Here is a 27,250-nt window from a genome sequence, read left to right on the forward strand (position 1 = left end):
GTCAGGTCCACTGTTAAAGTCTATCCATGTATCCATTACCAATGCAGCTGGGGAGCACCTGCACCCCTTACACCGGGGTCATGACTGTCATGATGGGCTGACCTAGGGTCATGATTGTCATGATGGGCTAACCTAAGGACATGACTGTCATGATGGGGTAACCTAGGGTCATGACTATCATGATGGGCTGACCTTGGGATGATGGCCAGGTCAGTAGGAGTTGGTTTATCACTGCGTCCACTCAGCTGAGTCAAAGCAGTGAGTTCTCTTCAGGGCCCTTGATCCATCCTGGCCACGGAGTCTTTGCCTGAACTTTTCTGGATTTTATTCTTTCCTGAAGTATGTTACATATGTTGGGCTCCTGCTGTCTGTGTGGAGCTTGCCTATCTGTCACAGAGTGTGCAGGGCCCCAAACTCAGAATCCCGACCATTGAGAAGTGTGCAGTTCAGTGGCGTTTAATGTGTTTACGTGGTTGTGAGGCTATTGGTGTCACCCGGGACTTTACTGTCGCCCTAACCTGAACCTGGGATGTGTGCACAGCTCTCCATCCTCTTCCCCCAGCCCTGATAGTCGTCACTCTTTATATGTGTTATGCATGTGTGTGTATGCATGTGTGTACGTGTATATGTTTGTATGTGTGTACATGCATGCATGCATGCATGTATGTATTGTGGGAGCCTATTCTCGGTTTCCTTGTGGCTTTACCCAGCAGGTCTGAATAGAGGATGATCAGGACCACGGGCCTGAGTGCAGGTATCTGAGATGGTCTGCACTTGGCTGTGCTGGGGGAGGAGGTCTTTTGCGCCACCCCTTGGCGTCTCTATAAAAACCCTGGGGCAGAGACAGTCAGGGCCCGTTGGAAAAGGTTCCAGGCCCTCTCGAGGCTATCCTTTATTTTTTATCTGTTTATCTACATAATATTCTCTGCAATAAATCCTTCTATCTAATATTTCCTGCTGCTCACACTCAAGAAAACTCTGGGGAACTGTGGGGGTGGTGGGTAAATGCCTCACAATGTATGTATGTATGTATGTATGTATGTATGTATGTATGTACGTAATGATTCTAAGTGCCTCATATAAACAGAATCATAGGGTGTTTGTCCTTTTCTATCTGGTTTCTGTCTGCTCATTTCTCTTAGCATGATGCCCTCCTTGTTGAAGTTTGTTCAGAGTTCCATCTCTAGCAGCTAAGTTTGTGTATTCAGATAACCTTGTTCATATCCATTCATGCGTCAGAAGACAGTAGAGTTTCATTAGAGTTTTCCACATATGATATCATGTCATCTACGAGCAGGTAATTTTCCTTTCCATTTTGATTGTTTTCCTATGAATTAGGAATTATTCTCACTTCATCACTTCGTTGGATAAGTTTGAGGAGAATTGGTAATAACCTTTTTGGCTTGTTTTAAGTAATTTATTTCATTTTTTAAAGATTGTAGTATAATTAAATCTTTTCCTCCTTCCCTTTTCTCCCTCCAAACACACACACTCCTCTCCACACTCATTTTCAAATTCACGGCCTCTTTTCTTAAAGTGTTGATATATGTATACATGTTAAGATAGTAGCCTTCGAATTCTTGCCCAGAAGGGGTTTTGTTTTGTTTTATTGACTCAATCCTTATATTTATCACAGGTCCAATCAGATTTTCTATTTCTTCACACATAATATTGGTAGATTTTGTTTCTAAAAAGTTATCTGTTGGGAGTGGGAGAAATAGTCTTCCCCAGGGAAAAACACACTTATTGGCTGTACAATATCAAATGGTCAGCCCTGAAAACATTAAGTTACATTATACATTATACCTACTGAGCAAGTTATCTATCTATCTATCTATCTATCTACCTACCTATCTATCTATGTATATAATCTATATATATGTATTACATGCAGAAATAATGAAAAGAAACCAAGAATTTGAAATAGACCAAGAAGGGGCATATTTGGAGTGAGGGAAGAAGGGAGAAATGATGTAATTATATCTAATCTCAAAAATAAAAAATTATTTTAACCTAAAAAAGGACAAACTAGAGATCAAAAATGTTGTTTCATCTGTTATCCACCTATTTGTAATAAAACCTCTAGTAATTTTTACTACTATACAGTTGATATTAATATCCTCTTTTATATATAACTAATAATTTGAAAATCATCTTTTTTCTTTTAATTGCTGTAAACTGTTGGTCTTGTTTTTTGTTTGTTTGTTTGTTTGTTTTATTATTGTTTTAGACAAAGCAGCTCTGGGTTTCAAAAACTTTTCTCTTTCTCTGTTCTGTTTATTTTGCTCTTCTTTCTGCTATCTTCTTTACACTTTCTTCTAATCTCCCTTTCCCGGGGATCCTTCGTCCTCTGCAGTGTAAGCATCCCCACTCTTGACAGCCCGCTTGGTGAAGCTTTCTTGGCATCACCTGCATTGTGTTGTGTTTTTATTTAAACATCCCTGAGTATTTTCTTATCTCCCTTGGGATTTTCCTCTTTCATCTGTTGATCCCTTGTTGGAATTCATAAACTTGTGAATGGTTCAGTTTTCCTTTTTGTTGTCCATTTCTAACTCCATTCAATCACAGTCAGATAAATACATACATACATACATACATACATACATACATATATTAAATTGAAACGACTTTTACTGAATCTATGGTCTATATTGAATGCTTCATGTATAACTGAAAAAAAATGTATGTGGTGTTAGTAGGTAGAATTTGTGTATAAGTCTGTTATATTTGCTGATTTGTTGTGTTATTTAAACCTTCTGTATCCTTACTTATCCCTAATCCTTTGCTCAAAGTGGCATACTGAAGTCTCTAGCTATTGTTTTAGAATATTCTATTCATCCTTCCAATTCTATCTGGTTTTCTATTATGTATTTTAGGATATTTTACTAGATGTGCTGATGTATATAATTGCTTTATCTTCTTGTTTATTGAATCTTTTAAAGCATATTAGCTTTTTTTACTCTTGAAAACTTTTGGGGATTTATAATATATTTTGTCCAATAATGTCTTAGTTAGGGTTACTATTTCTGGGATGAAACACCATGACCAAAAGCAACATGGGGAGGAAAGGGTTTATTTGGCTTACATATCCTGCATCACAGACCATTGAGGGAAGTCAAGGCAGGAACTCAAAGCAGACAAGAATCTGCAGACAGGAGCTGATGCCAAGGCCATGGAGGGGTACTGCTTATTGGTTTGCTCCTCATGGCTTCCTCAGCCTGCTGTCCTATAGAGTGGAAGACCACCAGTCCAAGGATGGCCCCAACCTCTATGGGTAACTAGAATTGAGGGCATCTCCGGAAAGAGCTAGAAACCTAGTGCAATGGAAATTCCCAGAAATCTATGAGGGTGACCTTAGCTAAAACGCCTAGCAATGGGAGATATGGAGCATGAACCAACCATCTCCTGTAACCAGGCAAGACTTCAAAGGAGGGATTGGAACACCAACCCAGCCACATAACCTTCAACCTATAATTTGTCCTGCCTTCAAGATGTGCTGGGGTATAGGAGGCATAAAAATTGTGGAAATGGCCAACCAATGATTTGTCCAGCTTGAGGCCCATTCCATAAGAGGGAGCCCACCCCTGACACTGCCTGGAGGGCCAGGAACCAGATGCTGGATAGCCCAGAAGCTTAGGATAGAACCAAACATGACTGGCAAAAAAAGAAAAGATAAAGAATAAAATCAATGAAATGATTCCTAATGATATTCTTCTTTCCTCATAGATTGGCAACACATTATTTTTGTGGGCAACAAAGATATATTTCAGAAGACAGTGTTTAATCTGGGCCCTATGGAGTGAGTGAAATTTCAATAAACAGGAGTAAAGCCCCCAGTAGGCAGGTTAGTAACATAAGCTGGGCAACAGAGCAGAGCTGGCTTTTTCAGAGCAACCACTGCTCTGAGTGCAGGGCATGTGGGCGGCGGGCAGAGAAAGTGGCCTGAGGCAGCAGGCAGGGTGTGAGATTTGGTACTCCATATAGAGGAGCATTTTCTGTGTCCTGCAGTCAATGCAAGGGTTTAGGAATCATTTCATTTCAATGTGTAGTTGTTTGCTTACCTTTTTATTTTGGTTCTAAAGAGAATGATGCAGTTGTGCTTATGCAGGTTGGAGGGAGGGAATAGAAGATTCTGAAGGTGGAGGCCATGCCAAGCCATCATGGGTGTCAGAATGGCAGGATGCTAACATCTAAGATAAATGACTTTCACCTGACCCTGCAAAACTGGGCAACAGCAAAGGTTAAGAAATCCCTCTGCCCTTTGCATTGTGGAAATCAGTTTACTGTAAGAAGCCCCCACCCTTGGTGACTTACACAGGACTCTGTGGTGACCGCTGGTGTGCTGGGGTCACTCTGCATTTGCTCTGCATAAGCGATTACATTGACAAGATGCCTGTCAAACCACCTATGTGTCTGTCCGTCTCTTTCCCAGGACTCCTAACCTGCAGCTCAACCTCAGCTGCACTAGCAAAGAGCCCTTCAGTCAGGACTCCCAGAAAACAGGCTAGCCCCAGGGTATAACAATCTGCGTGAAGTCAGCGTGCCTCTTCCCCACTCTGTTCCTTCTGGCCATCTGTGCACTTCTCCAGACTCGGTGGAAGCATCTCCCTATTCCAACAGCCTCCTCCCGCCTGACAGCTCCCCCTCTCAATAATCCTGTCCAACAAAGTCTGTTTTTCTCTGCTTTTCATCTGACAGAACCACTTATTTAGGATACAGCATCACTGAAGCCTGGTCACTGATGGGATAAAAATTTGAGGGCAAGAAGGGAGGGAAGAATCAAGCCAGGCTGAGAATTGGAGCTTTGGGCAGCCAGCTGAGTAAGAAGCACATCACCTCCACTCCACTGCTGCTCCCTGCCTGCAATTTAATATGGTTTGCTTTTTCCCTTGAGGAGAGGCTAACTCCTCTGTTTTAATTTTTGGAAGGAAAGTACAGTCGAAGGAAAAAAATCTTTGTGGTCCCTATACATAATGATGCTTCCAGCTAAAGTAGTTTCTCCCATCAATCCCCAAAGACCATACAGCCACAACATTGGTATCAGTGAATTTGTTTTTATTTTTTCTTTTATTTTTGAGATTATAATATAATCACATCATTTCTGCCTTCCTTTTCCTCCCTCCAAATGTTCCCATCCCATATACCTCCCCTTGCTCTCTTTGAAATTCATGGCTCTTTTTGTATTAATTGTTCTTACGTATACATATGTACATGTGTTTACATATATATTCCTAAATATAACCTTCTTAGTATATATATAAAAATATGTGTATACACACACATATATATATGTGTGTGTGTGTGTGTATACACATATGTGTGTGTATGTATGTATGTATGTATAATGTTACCTGTATGTTTGTTTCCCTTGTATTTGGAACCTAGATTGTCCCCAAGTCCTACCCCTTAAGTCCTAAGATATCCCTGATGCCCCTTAGCCCTGCTAATCCTTCCTCCACCAGCTGGTCTCCAGCTTAGTGTCTGATGATCTCTGGCTTCTGAGCCATGAAATGCTTACTAAACTCTCAGCATCTTCAGTGTGCTCTGTCGTCTACACATGAGTCAGCCCACCTCTAACCATGTGTGAGACCCAGTCCTTTCTCCCAAATCCTTGCTATTCATGAAAGTCCCCTGTCCTCTCCTCCTAGAAACTGAAGATTCAGATGAACTAAAGAGTTCCATGTAGCCTCTACCATTGTCGATCTTATTGCAGTACAGAGTGGAAAGGTGGTTACCAGAGGAGGCAAAGGGCAAGGCTGAGATGGAGGAGAGGTGGGCTGAGGAGTGCAGATTCCAGAGCAGGGATCTATGGGTCATGCTGTCTGCTGCAGAAGAGCCGGGTGGAGAAGCTCTCATCCCTAAGGAAGGGTAAATATTAAGTGTGCCTGTTACTCCATTTCACAGGGTGTAACCGAGCTCACATTGTATAGCAGATATGTGTGCAGTTCCTGTGTCGACATGAATTTTTATAAACAAGTGAACCCCATGGATCCTGCTCTTTCTCTAGCCTCCCGGCAGCCGCACCCCTGACCCTTTGAGCCCTGCTTTCTTGTTCCTCTGCGACTTCATGCATGTTCCTGCTCTTGCCCCATAGCTTTAAAAAGCTGTCTTCTGAGTCTCCCCTCCATTTTCTTTGTATAGTTGGTGTCCCCCGCAGAGTGAGGGGCATCCTTGGTGACATGTGAAGTGATGCTTCAGACTTCCTGAGACAGTGTGCACTGAGGTAGATGCACATTAGAATGACTCCACAATGTGTTCTGTCTGCCACAAGCAAAACTGAATTCTGAGTTTCTGTTTTCCTTATTTCCACAAATGAAACATTCATATTTTAAAAAAATATTATGGTTTGAATCTGCACCTGCAATGTTGCCCAAAGGCCCACATGGTAAGCTTTCACCCCTAGTCCATTGTGCTATTTTGGGAGGTGATGGACCATTCAAGGAGATGACACATAATGAAAGGAGATCAGGTCATTAGGGTTGTCCCCTTGGAAAGACACACTGGGCCATGAGCCCTTACTTTTCTTTTTCTGCTTCCTCCTGCCTACATCTCACGCTTTCCCATGTCATGTGAATCCACAAGCCAGTGGCAATGGGGCCAAAACCCTTTGTATGGGACCTTCTGCAATCATGAAGTAAAATAAATGTTCCTTCCTTTTTAAGTTGAATATTTCAACTGTTTTGTTACCATGACTGGTAGCTGACTGGCTCAACAGGCCATCTTGTAAAAAACTTAAAAAATAGTCTCTCTGTGATGTCCTAGATTTAATTTCAAAATGTGTCCAGGTTTTAGTCCTTGCTCTCCTCGGGAGTAAAGCTGAAACCGGCATCACAGTGCAGTGGGACACATGTGATAAGAAGTTTTGCTTTAATCAAATCCAGGGGCCGACTGCTGTGCTATTTCCCAAGCCCTTGATTGCATCGTTACCTTGCTTAGCCCTGCATGGCATGGTTGCATATATACAAGGCACAGACAGTGTTTTCCAGACCCTTGCATCAAACCTGCTCTGCGTCTGGGTGCACCCGTGTGTACTAGCTGCTCTCTAAGCATACTGTTCCCCAAGTACTTTGAGCATTAAGCGTTGAGCACACCTCAGAGAGCATCAGATTCCCAGATGTGTACTCTTGCTGCAATAACAAAATCCAAGTCACTCATAATTAGTGATAAAGAGGCTTGTCTTCGTCTGGGAGCTATGATAGCTGAATAATGATAGAATGCACATAAAGGTATATAAATACGTGGATCTAAATGTAAAACACAATATTATGATTGTTTTGTATGTAGATGAGGAAGTTAACTACTTTAAGGCTAATCCAAGACATATAACTGATGCTAATAGATAGAGGACGTTTCAGAAGGCAGATTGAATCCTGCTGAAGAGAAATTCGGCTACCATTTCTAGACATACTTAGGTAAAGCCTTATATTAGTCAGCTTTCTGTCACTGTAACAAAATTCCTGAGATAATGAACTTACATGAGATAAGGTTTGTCTGAGGGTATAGATGAGCTTGTCCAGGTTTAGTTTATAAACAAAAATTCTTTCAGTACCCAAAGTATGGGCATATTCTTTCAAATTCCGTGATTTTGAAAAGTCTTGTTTATTTACTGTATAGAGAAAAGGTGCTGTTCTGAGCCTGTTTGCCCCAGGCAGAGCTTTATTCCCATTGTATCTGGAATATTTTCTCCATATGAAAAGCTGTAATGTCTTTGGGATTACTTGGGTGGAGCCATGGACGTTGTGTGGAAAGAAGATGGATCCACAGGTTTCTTGCCCCATATACCCTGATGGAATCCCAATAAATCGAAAAGGCCCTAGGCCAGTGGTGTGGGCTTCCCAGAACTTTAAGACACAGTTGGTTTCCCACAACACTCATTTTACTCTCAATACCAACTGTACTTCTACATCCTCAGTCCCCAGAGTGATTTTTCCAGAGCCCAAATCCCTTAGATTTCCTTATGCTTGAAGCTCTACTAAACTCCCCCATGAGATTGACAGTCGTGTTCCCAATGTTTAGTGTGCTCTCGAGATTCCATGGTCTATACCCACCCACCCACCCTCCGGCCTCATGTTTCACACTTCCTTAGTATCCTCTTCCTGCCTTGAATATACCTCTTGGCTACCATAGCTACTCAGGGAGGGGTTCTTCTGCCCTGAATGTGCCAAGTCTCATCATAAGACAAGCGTTCATTCATCTGAGATCCAGATCAAGGATCCCATCCTTTGGACAATATTCCCTCTCTTCTTTGGAATTCAGTCATGATTCTCCCTTTGCATTTATTATATTTCTGCAACTAACCCTCTCATCTTGCATTTTCTGCTGGGCCATGAGATCATAAGGACAAAAATGAGCCTGTCCTTTATACCTCAAGTACCTGGTAGGGCACTAGATGAGCAGATGCATTGTCAAAACCTACTGTGCAGGACTGGGCAATAGAGGGTCCTATTTCCCTGCGCTAGTCAAAGGTAATGTGGGAAGAGTATAACATAAGGTCTTTGTTGGTTCTAGTACAGACAAAAATGTTGGGTGTTAGGTAACTATCTTGCTGTATGAGTTATAGAAAGTCATTTAAAGTAACCTAACAAAACTGTATTTATTAATAACAATGCCCTATACATTTTGAAAGATGTATAAAAGGCACTGCCCTGAAGAATCTTGGTGCCCATCCACTCATTTGTTTAATGTATATCCATTAATTCTCTACTACATGCAAGGCATTAGGCTAGGAATGGGTGTCATGTAGTAGGCCTACAGATAAACAAGCATGTTTTTAACTGCATCTTGTGACAAAGGCAACATGAAAAATGAATAGAGTGATGTCAGAGGTACCTGGAGTCACAGAGACCTGTCTGTGTGATCAGCGACTCCTCCTCTAGAAGAGGGAAGAGCACCCAGGATATTCTTAGTCATTTTTCTATTGGGATGACAAAACACCATGACCAAGGAATTTACAAAAGGAAATGTTTGACTTGGGACTTGCAGCTCTGGAGAGTTAAGAGTCTATGACCGTCTTGCAGGAAGCATGGCAGCAGGTAGGCAGCCATAGTGCTGGAGCAGGAGTTCAGAGCTTACACCTCTTAAGCCACACATATAGGCAGAGAGAGTTAACTGGGAATCACACTGGTCTTGAAAACTCAAAGCCCATCCTGTCCCCAGTGACACACCTCTTTCAAGGGGGTCCAGTTATCTGCTAGGCTTTCGGGGCCTAGAATTCATTCCAACTCTCTATAGAGAGTTATGTTTATCTTTGCTGTCTAAAATGAGACCTTTTACAGAGGAGGAAATTAAGAACTCACAGAAGTTAAGCCATGTGTCGGGGGTCACACAGCTTGACTCTGATCAATGAGACTGGAACTCGAGTCCATGGCCCTGGATCTCATGTTTTCTCAGTCCACATCAATGGGCTTCAGGCAAAACAGAGTGAATCCTCATGGCAGAAACATGCACTGTTATGGAAAAGTATGTCAGGCATCTTTATTATTTCCAGCCAAGAAAGCACAAAGAAATCAGGACCTTCCTAAAGATGGTGCGCCAGACAATTCTAAATGGCATAAGTGTTCAACTCCTGGATGCTATGTTGCTATGCAATCTCCCTGTCCTAGTTAGACACAGGACTCGTCCTGGGTTGGTCATAGCTCAGCCTTAACTCATTCTCATTTAATAAGTGTGATCGATTGCTATCCATGCACATGAGCAAAATTAATAACTATGGGTGTTGGGAGTATAGATTAGCCTTTGCCTACACCAGCCCTTTTTTATATAGTAACAGGTGATTCTGACTTTGCATCTAAATTCCATTTGCTCAGAGGGGAAGCTGTTTCGTTTTATTAAAGATAAGGCATCCCCGTCTACAACCTAGTCTCAGTACATCCCAGAGCTTCCCTTCTGTGATAATAGCATACCACACACTGCCTTTTTTGTACTGGAGTTTTCTTCAGGTTCTTCCCTGAATCCTTTCAACTAAAAGCTCTCAGAAATCTATACCAAGGCACTTGAGCAAGAATAGTGCAATGGTGATTGCTGTTCTTGGAGATTTGTCTCCTGTTGAAGGAATGGCAAGTTGACAGTACACAAAGGCCGTGACTTCCCTGCAGTTCCCAACAGGGGGCCCTGGCAGAGGACCCCCTCAGCCATTTTAACAGCATCTCAAACCAGTCTCCCCGTGTCCCTCTTTGACTTACTTTCCTGCTGGGAAGTCTTTCTTGCTCCCACAGCCAAATGGACTTTCCCAGTGGCATGCAGAGCCCTTGCTCTGAGCAGCCTCAACATTTTTCTAAGTCCCTACAGGGAGACTGCAGGGTTGACTTACTGCTTCTTGATGAAGTGTCTTTTCCCCCACTGGACTGTAAAGCCAATGTTTCCTTGTCTTGCCATTGTACCTTCTGGTGATGGTCCTGAGATATCCGAATCTATTCATTCCCCCTGTCACTCATCCGGCCATCTCCCATGCTTCTGGTGTGTGCCAGGTGACCAGGGTGCTGTCCTTTAGAGGGCAGCCTTTCTAGTTTGCCACCCTCCAGGTTGCCACAGCCTTCCAGGGTTCTACCCTCCATGATGCTGCCCTCTAGGGGATTGTTCTCCAAGGCACTGCCCTCCAGGGGCTGTGGACAATAACTTAGCATCACTGGAGAACTTATGAGTACCACAGAACCAGCTCCCAACACCACAGACTGTGCTTGAAGCAGACCCTCAAGGAAGTATGTTTTGGGAGCTGGTTGGGAAGTGTGCCCCAGCACGGCAGCTACACACTCATAGAAGGGTGGCTAGACGCAAAAGTAGACTATGAGTCTTGCTTCTGTTTATTTTAAAGCAGGTCTGTTCTTATGGAGCACATTGCCCTTCATTCTACCAGCTTTTTGGTATACGTTTTGTTGATATATCCTGAAAAAAAAAACATTACTAAGCATCAAATAATCCAATACAGGTTTATCTATAATACTTAAAAAGTAATTTTCCAGACATTGCTCATGTAGCCTTCTGCAAATATTTGTCTTGTGTTTGTAAGCACAGTAGCATGATTACTCAGAGATTGTTCACTGGCACATTGTAGGGCATGTAATCACGTGTGATTATTTGACCAAGACAATTTTCATAAAATTTTAATTCATCACAAACATTTATAAATGAAGAGATCCTGCCCCCCACCATTCAAAGCAGATTTCTGCATTCTATTGAAAGTTGAGCTGTCCAAGATGCATGTTCCTGACTACAGTAACTGGAGTTGGGTGTTCTTATGAATGTAGACTCTGCCTCCAGTTCCCTCCTGGCCCAACCTCACTGTCTTTAGAATGTGCCCCGTGGAACCTGCATGAGGATGGGGAATCCTCAAAGTTCAGCCACCTTGGCTTGTTTCTAGTTCCTTGCTCTCCTCTAGTTATCAACACCCCCCCTGCCAGGACTTTCACCTCCATACTACTCCCTGGGAGGAGAGAAGGAGTAAATAATGATTAGTAAGGACAGGCACGGGACCCTTGACTGGGACATTGGAACCCTCAACCTGAGCATTGTCACAATTAAAATACCCACAAGTGATTGTAATCCAACTTGATAATGAATGATCTAACCCTCTGCCCCACTTACAAAAACCAAGATATGTCAAAGTGATTTTTAAAATGTGTGCACATACCTACATATCTTCACATCAATAGGATTTATTTTGAAGCCCCATTGCTGTGGGCAGTGGTGACCACAATCATTGTGTTCAGTAATGTAAGGATTACTGTCTTATCTACAGAAAGAGTGATGCAAACAAATAAGTCATATAAGCAAGATTACCTTAAAAACACTTTATAGAAGCTAGTTCTTTGATTTTAATTTCTAATGCTGACTTAAGCTAAATATAATACACCATCTGTATTTCTTTTAAAAATGGAAGATATCACAGTCGTTGTGAACTATCACTCAGGCCCCTCCCACAACTGTAGAATGTCTTTTATTGCCTGGTCTATTGGCACACACCTTAAAATCCTACTGGTGTTTTAATTACTTTAAGATAATTACTCTGAGTGTTGAAATTCAGCCATTTGTGCCATTCAAGGATGTCCTTAGAGGTTGGATTCTGCTGGTGCCGCAGCCTAACACACCACCCACCACCCGAGTGCCAGGACTTGGTGCAGTTTGGCAGTGTCCTTACTGAAATCTCTGCCATTTCAGGAAGATCTTGATTAGGGGGTCTGACAAGCACCAGAGGAATCTGTACCATAGCTTTGTGCAGAAACCACAATTATTTCTATTAGCTGGCAATGTTGAGTAGTTTAATATGATCATGTCTAATGGTTGACTATAATATTCATTGGCTGTGTCCCTGGGTCAGAGTAAAATTTATAGCTAATGGAAAATTTTCCTCTTTTTAAGCAAAAAAAAAAAAAATTAAGTCTCAAAATGAAACTGAATGCAAATCCAGCAAGCAGTCTCTTGCCAGAGAAAATAACAGTGTAATAGGTTGAATGGCCTACTTTATCAGTTCTCATTGTTATATCTTAAATCATGCTCTGGGGGAGAATTTTTTTTTTCAGAAGTTCTGCTTCTCCCCTTTCCACTAACCTACTTTTTTTTTTATTTTAGTAATTTTTGTTTGTTTTATAAGTCTTACTAAAAGGCAATCTGAATGAGGTAGACATCAGGAAGGAGAGCAGAGGGCATCATTTATAGTCGCTGCTGAACACAGGGAGAGGGGGTGGAACCAAGGCCCAGGTGAGGCTTGGAAATTTTCCCTAATTTGTGCTGCCCATTGTGGGTGGATGCTAAAGATAGACAGACAGCCGACATGCAGCTGACTCCTTGGTCCCCTTGGGGTTGTTTCTGAGTACATCCCCAAGCTCCAGAGCGTGGGGAAAGGCATGCTGCAGATGTGTTCAGATTGACATGGATTTGTTCAGTCTTACATGTCATCCACTTTCGAGAATAAGGTCTTCTCAGAATACTCTCCATTCTCCTTGCTCCCTCCCTTTTCAGAGCACACTTTCCCCTCCCCCAGGGAAGTCAAGTGAGGTAGGAAGAAAAAGAGGAACACTGGGGTCCTCAGAGCTTCCCCTACCCAGAGCCTCTTGCAAGTAGAGAGACAGCTGCTCTGTCAGAGCCCCCTGGAGACTTGCTTACCTGGAGTCTGACATCCCAGACTGCTCAGCACCCTGACAGCAGGAGGGAGAGAGCTGTCTGCTCCATCTGGGAGTTCCCCAGTTCCCTGCCTTTGAAGGAAGCACAGAAAATAAATGTTGGTGGAGGTAACTGTTGCATCCTTGGCTGCCCTCTGTGGACACATAAACTCAGAGCTACAGTGTACCCTTCCTGGATCCCCAACATCCTCTCTCAAACTGATTCCGCCAACTGTAACTAGACCATGGTCCTTTCGAATTCTCCCTTCTCCAGGGCCTCCTTCTCACATACTCTGCTCTCTGCTTCTCATACTTTACCCCCGTTCTTCCTGGTCCTATGTCCTCTGAAAGACCACCCTAGTCAGATCACATCTGAAGATTTTGTATCTCCTGGGAAGATAAAGGATTCTCTTGGCTCTCAGCTCTATAACAAGTTTTCCCCATTTGTGAACAATATTCCTGTAATGGTCTGTTTGGGATGAGCCCCCTTGGCCAAATACAGGCCAAGAGACATTGGGAACAGCATCAGAGTGTCCTTCCCAGCACTCTAACCCATTCTTCGCCTATTTGGCCTCCATGGCTATTCAGGTCAGCCTTGGGAGAACTGTCCTCTGGCTTCCCACAGGTCCCCTCCAGTGTTCTTCAGCATGACGGCCTTGGGTTCAAGTCATCATGTACTCTTTCCCCAGCTTGAGTTTCTCCTTTGTGTCTTCACCATAAATCGAGCTCTCTCACTCTGGTGAAGGGTTTTTCACTTAAATTTCAGAGCAGCTTATAAATATTCTGCTTAGATTCAGCCAGTGGGTACGAGCAATCATTAAATTGTTGCTTTTTCCCAGGGTGCTATTCAGTGAAGCTCCAAGAAAAGAGAGCAAGGTTGAGGGAGAGAGTGATGCTTTGCCATCATTAAAACAGGATGGCTTGAAGACCAAGAAGCAGTTTTTAAAATATATCTGCCTAAACTCCGCCAGGATGATTTTAACCAATGATCTAGCATCTCCCACAGGAAAGACCTCCCAGAGACACCAAGATCATTATCCAGGACTCAAGAAAACTGAATTGCAGAAAGAATTCAGAAACAAGGTTCAATTCCACTCTCAATGCAAATGATCCTAGAATGTCCCCCAAGAAAGAAATCAGGACAGAAGCAGCCAAAACTAGATATGCAGAATCCTGTTCTACCCAAAGTCTGAACCAAAATTTGCTGCAAGATGTTTGAAAGAGCCTTTCCCTGGGATATTCAGTCACATAAAAGTCCCTTATCACATACATAATGTTTTCTCTAACTGTCTATTCTTATATGATCCTGCCTTTGCAACAAGAGGCAGCCCTGACAGAGAAGCCTCGGTCTGCAGCATGATGAGTCATAGACTCTGAATCTCACATGGCACGACTCTCTCACAGCACAGGGCCACAAGTGCTTATCTCTCTATCCCCAAAGTCCTGCTCTGAGATGTCCTAATACATATAAATGGCATTTAAAAAACATTTCAGATGGTCCCACTGTCCCAGGGTTGAATGAAATTGAGGAATGTGTACTCCAAGTCTATCAGCCCGAAGGGAGATTGAAAACGAGAGGCCGAATTATTCCCTGGATAACTGACAACCCCCCCCCCCCAGTTATTTGGGAAGTAGGAGGGAACCCCCGGGCCACAGAAACATGCTGTTTCCAGTTATTTCAGGTGCATCTTCCCCGCTCTTCTCATTTCTGTCACTCCTCAGCCTTTTCCTCAGGATTGCCTCTTTCAAACGCACTATTAAGAGCTCCAAGGAATGGTTCTAAATCTTCACCATCACAACCAGCAGTGTCTGAAAGTGTCATGGCAACACACCTGACTCACTCTTCTGCAAACAGGAGATTTAATAAAATTCCTTCACTCTCTAACTCTGTTTTTATTAAATTCCCACCCCAACCCCCCCCCCCACACACACACATAAATAGTAGCAGCTTGCCTTTTAGAACTAACAATTAGGAGTCTTCATGTTGCCTTAGGTGTCGATGCTTACTGCCTGCCTTTTTTTTTTTAAATAATTCTTTAACAGAGACCTGGTTAGCCTGTGTGTGGGGTGGTGGGTCCCTCAGTACGCCCTCCTCGCTAAAATGCAACTCCATCTGAGACTTCACTTCCACAGTGTCTTCCCGGGGAAAGGAAGCATGCAGAGAAAATTACCAATTCTGAATGCAGTTATTTTCAACAGCAGTGGAAAGCGGGGTTTGGATACAAGTATCATGTGCTAGAGAAACAAGCTGACTGTATCATTACGAGCAAGGAGTCCCCCTCACGTGGGCAATGAAGGCCTTAATTTATGGCACCATGTTCCCTTCTGATAGGACCATCTTGAGGCTCCCAAGGCACTGCCTCGCCAGCTTTTCATCTTCCTGTCAAGTGTGGAAGTGGAAGACCTAGAGAAATATTCGTCTTTCTACTGAGGACCTAAAGATTCAACCCGTGTCCTCAGTTGCCCTGTGGTTGTCACTTGGATATCTGATATGATAAGTTGAAAGTAGCTACGAAGAAGTAGTTAGTTGGTAGTTATATTTACTAGTACTGTGATGTTCATTCAAAGGTAGTTTTTTGGTTTTTTTTTTTTTTTTTAGAATGAGTGTCAATATTTGTCTTATACTGCTAGGAACTCATGTCACTCCTGCTGCAGTCTAGCTAGGTGTCAGAGTGTGGCTCGTGTCCTTCCTGCCTATTCTCTTCCCTCTTACTCTTCTATGTTTTGTGGGTGGTACTTGGAGATGATACCCTATGATAGTGTAAATGTGTAGAATTAATACCTTTAATAAATATGTGCTGTAAATCTACTTTGGTTATAAACTTCAATTTTCTGAGCTCTGTTGTCCTGATATTGATAAACTAAAAGAGCATGCTGTCCAGGGTACACTTCCTAAAACACATTGTAGATTCATGGGGGACATATTTTGGATCCCTTTTGTAGGTCATGGAGTCCAGGCCTTTGAATGACTTTAGTGGTTCCCCAGGGTCTATGCTAATGTGTCATCAGGACGAGACAAAAGCCTCCATGGGTTGTGTCCCTTGCTCAGCAAGCCTGAACAGTCAGGTCTGCAAAGCTTGGGCTAGGCTACCCAGGATGAGAAAAGTGGTGTGGAGTCAGGCTAAGACTCAAGGGATGGGCATCTTGCAGATGTGGCCACCTTGTGAGTCATGTTTAGATGGGTGAAAGTGATGTCTCCATCATCAACTGGATCCTACTTTTTAAATAAGGATTTGAAATGGGGTGTGTGGCTGGTCCATGTCAGTGTAATCCCTCTGCTTCCTTATTAGTGTTTAACCTGATTCTACCATTTAAATATTTCATTATTTTAGGGGTTTTTTTCTTTCCATTTTTTTACAGTGATAATGCATTTAATATTTTATGTTTTCTTGAATGTTGATAAGTTGGAAAAGGTCAAACATACTATTTATGCATGGTGGCATCCGATGTTATTTATCTAGAAGGGAAAAATGTGAATGGAATAGCTTCATGAGGGTGAAACAGGGTTTCTGAATAGGCTTGAACCAGAAACCAGAATGCATAGAGTAGACTAAAGTCTATAAAATTTTTTTTAAAAAAATGCAATTTCATCTGCTTAAAAGACCAGTCAATTTTATTTTCGGTTCTGTCTAACATTTTCTGATCTTCACCCCTTGCCATGTCTTCTGCAATTAGCAGAAGGTATGACCAGACTGAGCAGCCCAGAGGGCAGCAGGGCTAAGAGGTGGGAGGCTGGCTCACACCAGCATGCAGGAGCCACACATTTGATCCATTTGCACCAAGCTGAAGAGAACCTGGAAAACAAGAGAAGAGGCTCATCACAGCTAAGCTGCAGGGTGTTGGGGTCGGTACCAGATGCAGATGCCAGGCACTGGCCTTGCCCTCACTAATCCTGGTGGATACAGTAAAAAACAAAAACCAGCCAAGGCCAAGCTCACTGGAGGAACAGGCCTTCCTTTGTGCATCTGTGTGTCTGGCATTTCTGCAAATCAGGAAAAACACCATAAATAAACAGAACTCTTGCAAGAAAAAAAAAATGACCATGGCTTCTTTAGTGAATCAGCCCCAAAGTAGCCTATGGAAAATGTCTACAACCTTATTATTCCTAAGTTCTTAACAGCTCACAGGAAAGTATGATATGCACCTAAGTGCTTACCCTGGCTTCTAGTAAGCCCCACCCCCACACAGACACAGGCTTTGGGGCCAGACAAGTTACACTGAAGTCTTTTGTGGGGAATTATCATGTCAAAGTTAATAGGGCTATCCTGCATTTTTATTAAAATAAACCAGTAGATAGGGTGTCGGTTTTTCAAATACCTAACCTAGGAAAACCCCTTTCCGGAGCCACTTTCAGATGCGAAGAGCTGTGTGCAGAGCAGAGGGCACACCTGTGCCCCTGAAAACAGGTGGCTCCCAAGACCTGTGGAGAAGCCACTTGGACCAAAAGCTGACTTCGCTGCTTCTGTCTGGGAACGCGTCATCGTGCCGTGAGGCGGGGAGCCCTTGGCTCCCAGTGAGAATCATCATCTGTGCTGAGTTTGTTGCCAGGGAGGAAGCAGCTCTGTGTGCCAGGGCCGGATGAGAAGGGTAAGGCAAGGCCCCATCCCCCAGAGGGGCAGGCACAGCTTCTGGGGATGGAGCCTCTGCCTCCTTTCACCTGAAAGGCACTGCCTGGCACTCTTTCTCCATTGCCTTCCCTGCCCCTTCAGCCGCTTCTCTCCATCCTGGGAGCATCCTGGAATACGGCTGTTTTGAGGGGGAAAAAAATAACAAAAAAAAAAACAAGACAAAACAACCTGATACTCTCTGCAAGGACCTGTCTGGAATTACACTGCTTCAGATTACGACACAGAATTCCCTTCTTAAAGGAGAGGTGACACCCTCAGATTGTTACTCCAGCCTCACACCATGTAGATAGGGAATGTGTGAGACTCACAGTTGGAAGGCAAGAGCATCCTAGTGCAGAGACTCTGAGTCAAATCCCAACTCTGCTCTGCTTGCTCAACTTTCTCCAGTTGGCACTGCATCCCTGAGACACAGACCTACCAGACTTCATGGAAAGTACTGCGACAGATGTGTCAAATGCTGAAACTGTTCAGACCTATGGATGCAGGAGCCACACAGCTTGGTCCTCTTCCCCGGTATTTGTGGATCAGGATAAGAAGTCACCGGTGAGGGGAATAATGACGATGTAAGAAGAGCCACTCCAGTCCCCTGATTAAGTTGGCACCAGTGATTATTCAATTATAGTCTCACCGTTTAGCACAAAGGTCAGTGTTGCAGGAGATACATAAATACATGCTGGGCAACTGAATTGTAGTATTCAATCAAAGAAGTTCATTAATAATGTCTCAAGCTGTGCAAAGCAGATATTAAACCGAAAGGTCAGCCTTTAGCCATCAGAAAATGCATTGCACCAAAGTCTTATGGGATGACTAACATCAAAAGTCAATGTGGACTTTTCCTGAGTTCTTAAAAAAAAAAAAAGAAGTGAAGGGATATTTTCTCTCCAATAGCAAATTGAGGAGTGAGTTTGATTTCACATCATAAATAATCCCTGGGGGGCTGGAGAGATGGCTCAGAGGTTAAGAGCATTGACTGCTCTTCCAGAGGTCCTGAGTTCAATTCCCAGCACCCACACGGTGGCTCACAACCATCTGTAATGAGATCTGGCACCCTCTTCTGTATACATAATAAATAAATAAATCTTAAAAAAAAACAAATAAATAAATAAATTTTAAAAAAATAAAAAATAAATAAACAATCCCTGGCCTTTTCAGCAATGAACACTCTTGGCAAATGAGAGAGCACAGGATGGAGAGTCATTGTTTGTGCTGGCGTAGAGCTACTAGCATTTGCTCTGCATTGTCTGCCTCTGCAACAGAATGCCCCAGATGGCTCCACAGTCACACTGTGCATGGAGCACCTGGAATGTGGTCACCACCTCAGGTCTGTGCCACAGTCCTCCGAGGCAGGCTCTGGACATAGACTCCACCAAAGAATAAGCAGGGTAGCCAGTGGCAGGGTCCTGTGGGGGTCACCTGGGGAGGTAGCAGTTACAACCCAATAGACAGAGAAAGGGCTGGAGAGCGTTGAGGCCTGAGCTGGAACAACTCTGGGCCTCTGCACCTAGAAAGCCTTAGGGAAGACCCCCTGGGATCAGGGACCTCCTTAAAGGTTATTTGCTGATATAGAACCAAAAGAAGGAACTAAAATTCAACCTCAAGAGTTGAAGCTGAAGACCCAGGGCCTGAACCCTGCTGCCCTAGGAAGTTCATCATGTGACACTTTGTCTGAGTAACTGCTTCCATCAGGATTCAGCCGAGTCTGGCCCTCTCTTCAAAAGAGCTTGTGTGGAGGAAACAAGGGATGCCAGGAAGACTGTGTCCCACACATCAGCTAGTTTGGTGGCAGCCTCTGAAAGAGAGAGGAAACGCTTACGCTCCCTCAGAATTGGCAAAGAGATGGAGATGAGTGGGAGCAAAGACTGAGGCCCTGGCAGAAACATCCACACAGCCCAGTATGACTGAGTAAACCGTGAAGAGCTGGGCCACCTACATGGAAGGGTCTCTGAGCTCAGAGGCGGAGACCCTGCGCAGTTGTAGAACACCCCGGTCAGGAAAGGTCTCTGGTTCTCCAGATATGTTGCTGGGAGGCTCCTCAAGAGGACAATGACAGGAATTGCCTTGGCTTGATAAGGAAGGAAGCCTTCAAGGAGGAGCGAGGCATGAACTGGGCATCCCCATCTCCTCGTCTCAAGAGACGGAGATGGGAGCAGAACTATAAAGCTACAAGCTGGAGCCTCACGTAGGCCAACTCTTTCAGACTGACTGAGAAAGAATGCTGAGAAGATGGAGACAGGACCTGAGACACCAAAGATCACATCCTTCTTTACAGTATTCCACTCCCAGGGTAGGTGGAAGGCAATAGAGCTGTCCAACCTGCTATCTGTGGTTTGGGGGTAGAGTGCCACACTCAGAGAAAGCAGCTCTAAATCTGAATGGTTCCTAACCTAGTTTTCAAGGCCACTTTTTTTGTAGTTAGTGAAAAAAAAAATCCTACTTTCTTCAACTGTGCCTTCATTCATTCAGCATTTCATTAATCCCAAAGTCACTACCCACCCTGTGCCAGAGAAACACCTTACTGAGTGTTGCAGCCTAGACAAGAGCTCTGAGCATCTCTCTCCAGCTCTTTCCCCCTCTAGACTGTCCATAATCTCATATCTCCGTGTCTTCCACCATTTCTGCAGCTGGGCTGGGTAGAACACAGAATACCTCTCAAGCCCATCATCATTGGACTGTCCATAGTCTCGGGTCTCAATGTCTTCCGCCATTTCTGCAGCTGGGCTGGGTGATGCATAGGCCATCTCAAGCCCATCGTCATCAGTGTAGCAAGAATAACATTACTCTGTTCTGTTTCCAAGCCAAACTGGGTCTCAACAGAAGCCATGTCATAGCTCCCGCCAGACTTGGACCACCCAAACAAAAAGAGAGCGCTAGTTGCAGTGGTCATGTTTGAAGAAGGAAGGGAGGAAGGAAGGAAGAAAGGAAGGAAGGAAGAAAGGAAAGACGGAGGGAGGGAGGGAGGGAGGGAGGGAGGGAGGAAGTCAAATTAATTTTAGCAGCATATTTTATTTAAATCAATATATTGAAAACATCCTTTCAGTATTTAAATATTTTTAAAGGATACATATTTATGTTCTTTTTAATACTATGTCATCAAAACTCCAGATATACTATAGCACATCTCAAATTGCACGCCACTAAAGCCATGTGTGTCTCCTGGCTACCCTAGCAGGCAGGGCCCAGCTCCTGGTTCTCTTAGTAGCCCAGTGCAGAGCCTCGGAAACCCCATGGACTTTCTGTCCTTTATCATCACATTTATGTAAAATCAACTACAGTGAAGCAGCTGATGGTGAGGGGTGACTGGCAGCTACCACCTCAAGGTGCTGCCTGGGTCGACACCAGTGTTAGAATCCTAAGCAGTAAGGGCCTGAGGGATGGAACAGAGGCATGGCGTGTATGAGTCACACTACAACGGGCACATGAGAAACAGCATGTGCTGAGTGTGCGCTCCATTAATGACTGTTCTTGCCAAGCTCCCGCTCCCACACAGACACAGCCATTGTCTTGTGGATCGTGTTTGTGTTTCTCTTGGTCTGTTCTGCCCTTTGCATTGAGGCACAAAGCAGTGGAAGGAACGGGAGAGAGGATGCTGTAACACAGACAGGATGCGCCAGCAAACCCGAGACATGACCAGTCTTAGGCAGGAGAAAGCCAGCCCAGCAAGTTGCCTTTCCAATCCAGCAGCAGGTCCCAAGGGAGCAAAGTGCCACAAACAGTAACCCTCTGTCCCTGTTAGAGAGACTGGACTGGGCCAGAGACAGTCACAGATTATATGTGGATGGGAAACGAACGTAATTGAATTTCAGGGCCAATTGCAACGTTAATTTTTTTTTTTATTTCCTCTCTGTGAAGCACAGAACATGCTAGAATTGCTCCCTTTTTCATTGAAGAGAAGGTTATTGTGAAATGGGTCTCCGTTTTTAGTGGATTAAAAATAGCTGGAGGCCTACTCAGCGGACTCGTTTCCCACTGATGACTCACTCGCTTCGGGTTTGGTTGTGTGTGGCTTTTCTGAAGAAACAGCCATATTTTTAAAGGACATTTCCATAAAGGATTTCTCTTCCTCTTGTGGGGGTAGAGCAGAAGTGGGGGGGACAGCGAGAGGGGCTGCGAAGGAAGCAGGACCTACTTTCATGCTATTTTCAGATGAGTTAAAATCCCTGGACTCTAGATTTTTTTTTCAAAGAAAAACAGCCTGTGGAGCTTCTGGAAAGGCAGTCCCCACATCCCACACCACCCACAGCTGGCCAGTCTGGCTATTCCCTTGAACTCTTGGGAAGACGAGCCCCCTCTGACCCGTGGTTGGAGTTTTCTGAGGCTGCGTCTCTCCCAGGGTGATAGTTATTGCCTCTGTAGGGCACGTAATGCCTCAGCACCCTTCCATAGAACGCTCCTCTCTGCATGATTCTGAAGAGTAGAGAGCACAGCTAATCCTTCCAGCACTCTGGTCCAGGGGCTGTTTGGACCCTGGGGTGAGAGATGGTGGACCCTGGGGTGAGAGATGGAGCTGAATGGATGGGCCTGGGAACCTTGAGAGTGTTCCAAATCTTTCAATGTCTTTACAAAACCATTAAACACATGGTTATATTTTCTAAATTGTAAGTGCCGATTTGAAAAAAGGAAGGGAAACTAAAGATTTTTCCAAATTTTTCTACAAATGGCAGTTGACTGAGGCAACGGAGGAGATTATGTCCTGTGCTTTCTGGGAGGAGAAAGTATTCTAAATGCAGAGGTAGTTTTGATTATTGTCTCTTTCATGCTGGTGTCAAAGGCAAAGCCAGGATTACACATGCGTTTCAGTTTCTGGGACAGGGGACATTTTGATTAATTAGGATGTTGAGACCTCCCGCAGGAGGCTGCTTTCACAGGCAGAATTTCCTCGGCTGACTTCTCCAGGGAGCTGGGTAGGAGTGGCTGCCGCAGTGAGACCGTGTAACTGGGAAGCAGCCCAGATCTCAGCCCTGATAGGTGGAAATAGCTGGGATGCCCGACCCCTTGGATAAAGCAGGCAAATGAACCTTTCTGCTCTCTTCATGGTAAATGCCCAAAGTGCCTCCAGATAGAACGCTCAGCTGCTTTGGGGTTGAGGAGGATGACTTCTGGGAACAGTGCATTCATGTGCCGATTAATAACCGATAAATTCTGCTAGCTGCACAGGTCAGTGATCTTGTCATTGTGCACCCATTACAGAGTGTACTTACACTTTCCTAGATGAGCTAGCTGTACATCTAAACTGTGTGGTGTGAACTGATTTACACTAGGCTATACATGTAAACTGTATAAAATATTATACGCAATGGTAACACAGCAGTCTTTACTAACTGACCGTACAAAAGGCGTAATAAAAATAGTAGGCAATAGGAACTTTTCAGCTCCACGATATTCTTGTGTGACCATGGTGATCTATATGGCCCATTAATGACAGAAGCATAGTTATATGCAGCATGATTGTTCATATTTCCAATAATGCCTTATGATCTTTAAAGCACTGTAGGATATATATGGAGTATCTTTTATGAGATGAGTTATACTGGGTTTAAGAGAAAGTTAAAATCAATATGTTCACATCTTGAATATGCATACAAATTTTAAGTGGATTTTTTTCAAAAGTTTAACTTTATGCACATAATTTAAAATAATGCAAATCACCCTGGTTTTAAGAGTCACATAATCCCAATCCCCTAGGCTAAGTGCATTTTAGCAGCGTCAAGGTGGTTGCCATGAATCCTTTCCCATTTGCCTGGGGAACAAATGTCCCATTCTACCTTGACAGCAACTACTGCCCTGTTTCATTCCATACTGGTGACACTGCCATTCCCAGGATCACATAGAGGTGAAATCTAAACACAGGCCTCAAGGTTCTGAATGTGTCTGGATTTCAGTCTTCAAGAGGATTAAAACCTAGCCAGACTGGCTTTGGGAATGTTATATGTCTCCATATTTACTATTGCTAATATAAAAAGCCCATATGTCTTATCTGAGCACTCATTCTGTACCCAGAGCTGATCTAATCACAGAAGTTCAAAGGGATATAATTCTATTATTACCCCACTTTAAGTATGAAAAAACTGGATGGATAGGAGTTAGTAAAAATGAAAAACTCAAATCATGGTGTAATTGAGAGTAGTGAGAGGGAAAATGTTGCATTTGGCAAACATTCCTCAGAACGTAAGGTTGTAAATCAATAGACACAACCCTATCCCAGTGGAAATTCTGGACTCTGGGTAGGGACTGTCTGCCCCACAGGTTGCTATAGGTCTTTCTCACCTAGCCATGTTAGGACCTTCTGTGGCATCTCACGTCATTCCCACAGCTTTCATGAACTTTCAAATTAAATTTTGTTCTTCTCAGTTTCCAGTAACACATTTCACTCATCTTCAGATGAGTCCCTTGGTTTGATACAAATATACCACTTGTTCAGAATCAGTAGATAACATCAAGTGTACCATGTAGAGCTGGTACCCTCTACCTTTTTAACTCAAGGCCATTTTTCTCCTTAAGCTGATGGGAGTTACTCTCCCCGACCTTCCAGAGCCCATAACCAACCCAACAACAGCCACCAGTGGTCTGAAAAACCCCAGTACTAGTCACGTGCCGTCAGCCACACATTAGGTGTGCTTCCAAGAGTAAGCCTCAGCACTCCAAATACACAGCCACTTTCCAAAGCTGAGCTGTTCAAAAATATTCTTTCTTGGAAACACACAGATTCTTTTCCATTCTTACTGCCTTCCATATCTATTTGTGAAACACAAACATCGTACCTTCAAAACATATGATTCACTGTGTCTTTTCAGAGTCTTCTACATATCAGAAATGGTACTTGATTAATTTTCTCAATTGATGAATAATAAGATCCACATATATTTGCAATATATCTGTGTTTATTTTTAAGTCCATTCTTTTCAGCAAGACAACCAATTCTGCTTTCTAGGGGAAAAAAAGCCTGTGTTTGGTCTTTGGCTCTAGGTTTAGTTCCAAATATGAAGCTTTAACTCTTGGTCTATGATGTCGGCCTTGCTGCAACTACACACTGGCACATAATGCCATGACTTCGGGGCCTTCTTTTGTACATGGTCTTGTGCCTCTAAACAACTTCATCAAAAAAATTTCCTATTTGTCAACATACTGGCCTTTCCAAGATGAGATGTCTCCCAACAGAACCTGCAGCCTAACATACTAAACTACATGGAGAGAGATGATAACCTATTTACATACTAAAAAGGTCAGCTTGGACAATCAGCAGTTAGAGATGAATTTGCCACTGGTTGCAACTGGAGCATAAGAATTAGGAAGAAGCCTGCAATTTTGCTGTCTTTTTATCTGGGCAGGCAGCAAGCATTAGTAAATATGAGGATGTCTGCTCTAATCCAGAAGAGTGGTACCATATAGAAAAGCCCAGTGATGGACAGCTTGCTCACCATTTAGAGCCTTTCTGATTCTAAACAGGTATGTGACTGATCATGTAAAGTACATGTCAGCCCCTTACACTAAAAACTATAATAAAGAGGTGGGAATATTTGCATAATAGTTTTCCAGATTCTTAACAAAACGTAAGACGTAAACCATACTAGTAGTCTCTCAGTTGTTGGCTACTTCAGCTTAACCTGCCTCTTGCTTTGGGAAAGGAGGCATTTAGAAGGTGAGAAACATTTCCATTGTGATCTGTCTTTTAAAGTCTTTAAGTCTCAGTAGATTTCAGTTAGCTAATGTGAACTGAAAGGGTCTTCAAGGATATCTTGATAGAGGCAGAGATTTGTGCAGACATCTCTAATGTTTTTGCTCCTTATCCATTTGGAGATCCAAGGCAATGTCATCAGACCTTCACTTTCATTATATGTGTGTTTGTTCATGTATGTGTGGGTGTGCGTGTGTCTGTGCATGTGCATGTGTGTGCTCTTATGGTGCACATTGTGTGTATTCATGTGTCTGTGTGTGTCTGTTCTTGTGTGTAAAGGTGCATGGGCACATGTGTATGTACATGTATATGTGGTGATATGCATTCAGTGTGTGGGGGGGGCATGTGTACATGGAGATAAGACAACAATCTCAAGTGTCATCTTCAAATACTGTATACCTCCTTTGAGATAGGATCTCTGGTGCTTAGAGATATGAGCCTGGAGCTCACCAATTATCCTAGACTGGTTGAGCCATGAGCCCCAGGATCTCCTGCCCCCACTTTCCAGCACTGTGATCGCAAACACATGCCACCATGCCCAGCTCTTTCACATGGTTGTGGAAATCAAACTCAGGTTCTCTTGTTTACAAAGCTTTACCGACTGTGCTACTGTATCTCCCTCGCCCCCTAAGTGCCTCCCCTGCTCCAGGCTCCATCTTAACTGTTGGGATAGAATGCAAGAGGAAAGATGTTTTATTCTGTGGTTCAGAGCATCTTACTATGTAGCCCGAGGCCAGCCAGGAACATGCTATGGAGCTGACATTGGCCCTGAACAAGATGCTTCTGCCCCCATTCATGCCCTAATGCTAGGATTACATGCCTGTCCTATCAGACCTGACTGACATTCTGAAAGGAGATCTCACTAGTGTGGCAGTATTGATGAGCGAAGCTGAAGAGCCTCCAGATTTGATGGGGGCTCATTGTGGTGGGAGCAGCAAGTCTTGGACAAGTGCAGCCACTGTCTCTCATGCCTTAGAATGGGGGAGCCATTCAGAGTTTCTGATTAATAAAGAAGGCACGTACTGCTTAAGAATGTCTGCACTGAGAAGTCACATTTTAGCTGAGGCTTTTCTCCCTGAAGGCTCTGCCTCAGTGTCGCTCCATATGAGGTCACTATGTATTGCCTGGACTCTACAGTGTCGGCTGATGCCACACACCTTATCATCGGAACCTTCTTATATTTTATTCAGAATCACAAGGGAATTTAGGAAGACAGATGTGAACCTGGGCTTGTTCTGTCTTTATTGGTGTAGGAAGTGGCTTCTAGGAGGAAACTGCTCTTTGTGTACACATAGATCCCAGATGGTTCAGTACACCTGTCTGCTCAATATTCACATTCTTTGTGGCTCCGTAGTTCATCTGAGTCTTGATGTAGAAAGAGGAAAGAAAGCCAGGGATAACCTAGCACTTCACCTTCCATCCAGCAGAATTCACAGAGAGTATCTGGACTTGGCTAATGATCAGACACACCTAGGCCTTACATGATGAGTTTTACATGTCTTCTGAACTAAATTAGTTAACTGGCATAGGCTACACCTTCTAAAAGTGTTGATTGGGTGTGCATCTTACCCATCAACCAAAGGTCCTCTTCCAAAGAGTTGACAGCCTCCTCAACCTACAACATCTGTGCTCCGCTCACTCCATCCTGCTCTCTCTTTCAGAATACTCAGCTGAACAGGCACAGCGAGTGCTTCACCGGTCGGTCTTCATGACATCCATGTCGGCTCACCCTTTCCGAGACCTCCCCCTGGGCTGGGAGCAGCACTGCAAGCTGCTTCCGGGAGTGGCTGATATCCAAGCCAGCCAAGTGGCCAGGTGGACAGTGGATGAGGTGAGAAGAACCATACTGGGGACCC

General features: G+C 43.7%; 1 protein-coding gene across 3 annotated transcripts in view; it reads left to right on the top strand.

Annotated features, from left to right (window-relative positions):
* Positions 1-27,250, top strand: part of L3mbtl4 (L3MBTL histone methyl-lysine binding protein 4) — a 410,639-nt gene that overhangs the window by 370,609 nt on the left and 12,780 nt on the right. For all 3 annotated transcript variants that reach the window (XM_076549829.1, XM_016008230.3, XM_076549830.1), the window contains one exon: positions 27,056-27,225. In XM_076549829.1, the coding sequence (XP_076405944.1) occupies positions 27,056-27,225 (170 nt within the window). The remainder of the gene's footprint in view (positions 1-27,055; positions 27,226-27,250) is intronic.

The sequence above is a fragment of the Peromyscus maniculatus genome, chromosome 13 (genome assembly GCF_049852395.1).
Source record: "Peromyscus maniculatus bairdii isolate BWxNUB_F1_BW_parent chromosome 13, HU_Pman_BW_mat_3.1, whole genome shotgun sequence".
NCBI classification, from domain to species: Eukaryota; Metazoa; Chordata; class Mammalia; order Rodentia; family Cricetidae; genus Peromyscus; species Peromyscus maniculatus.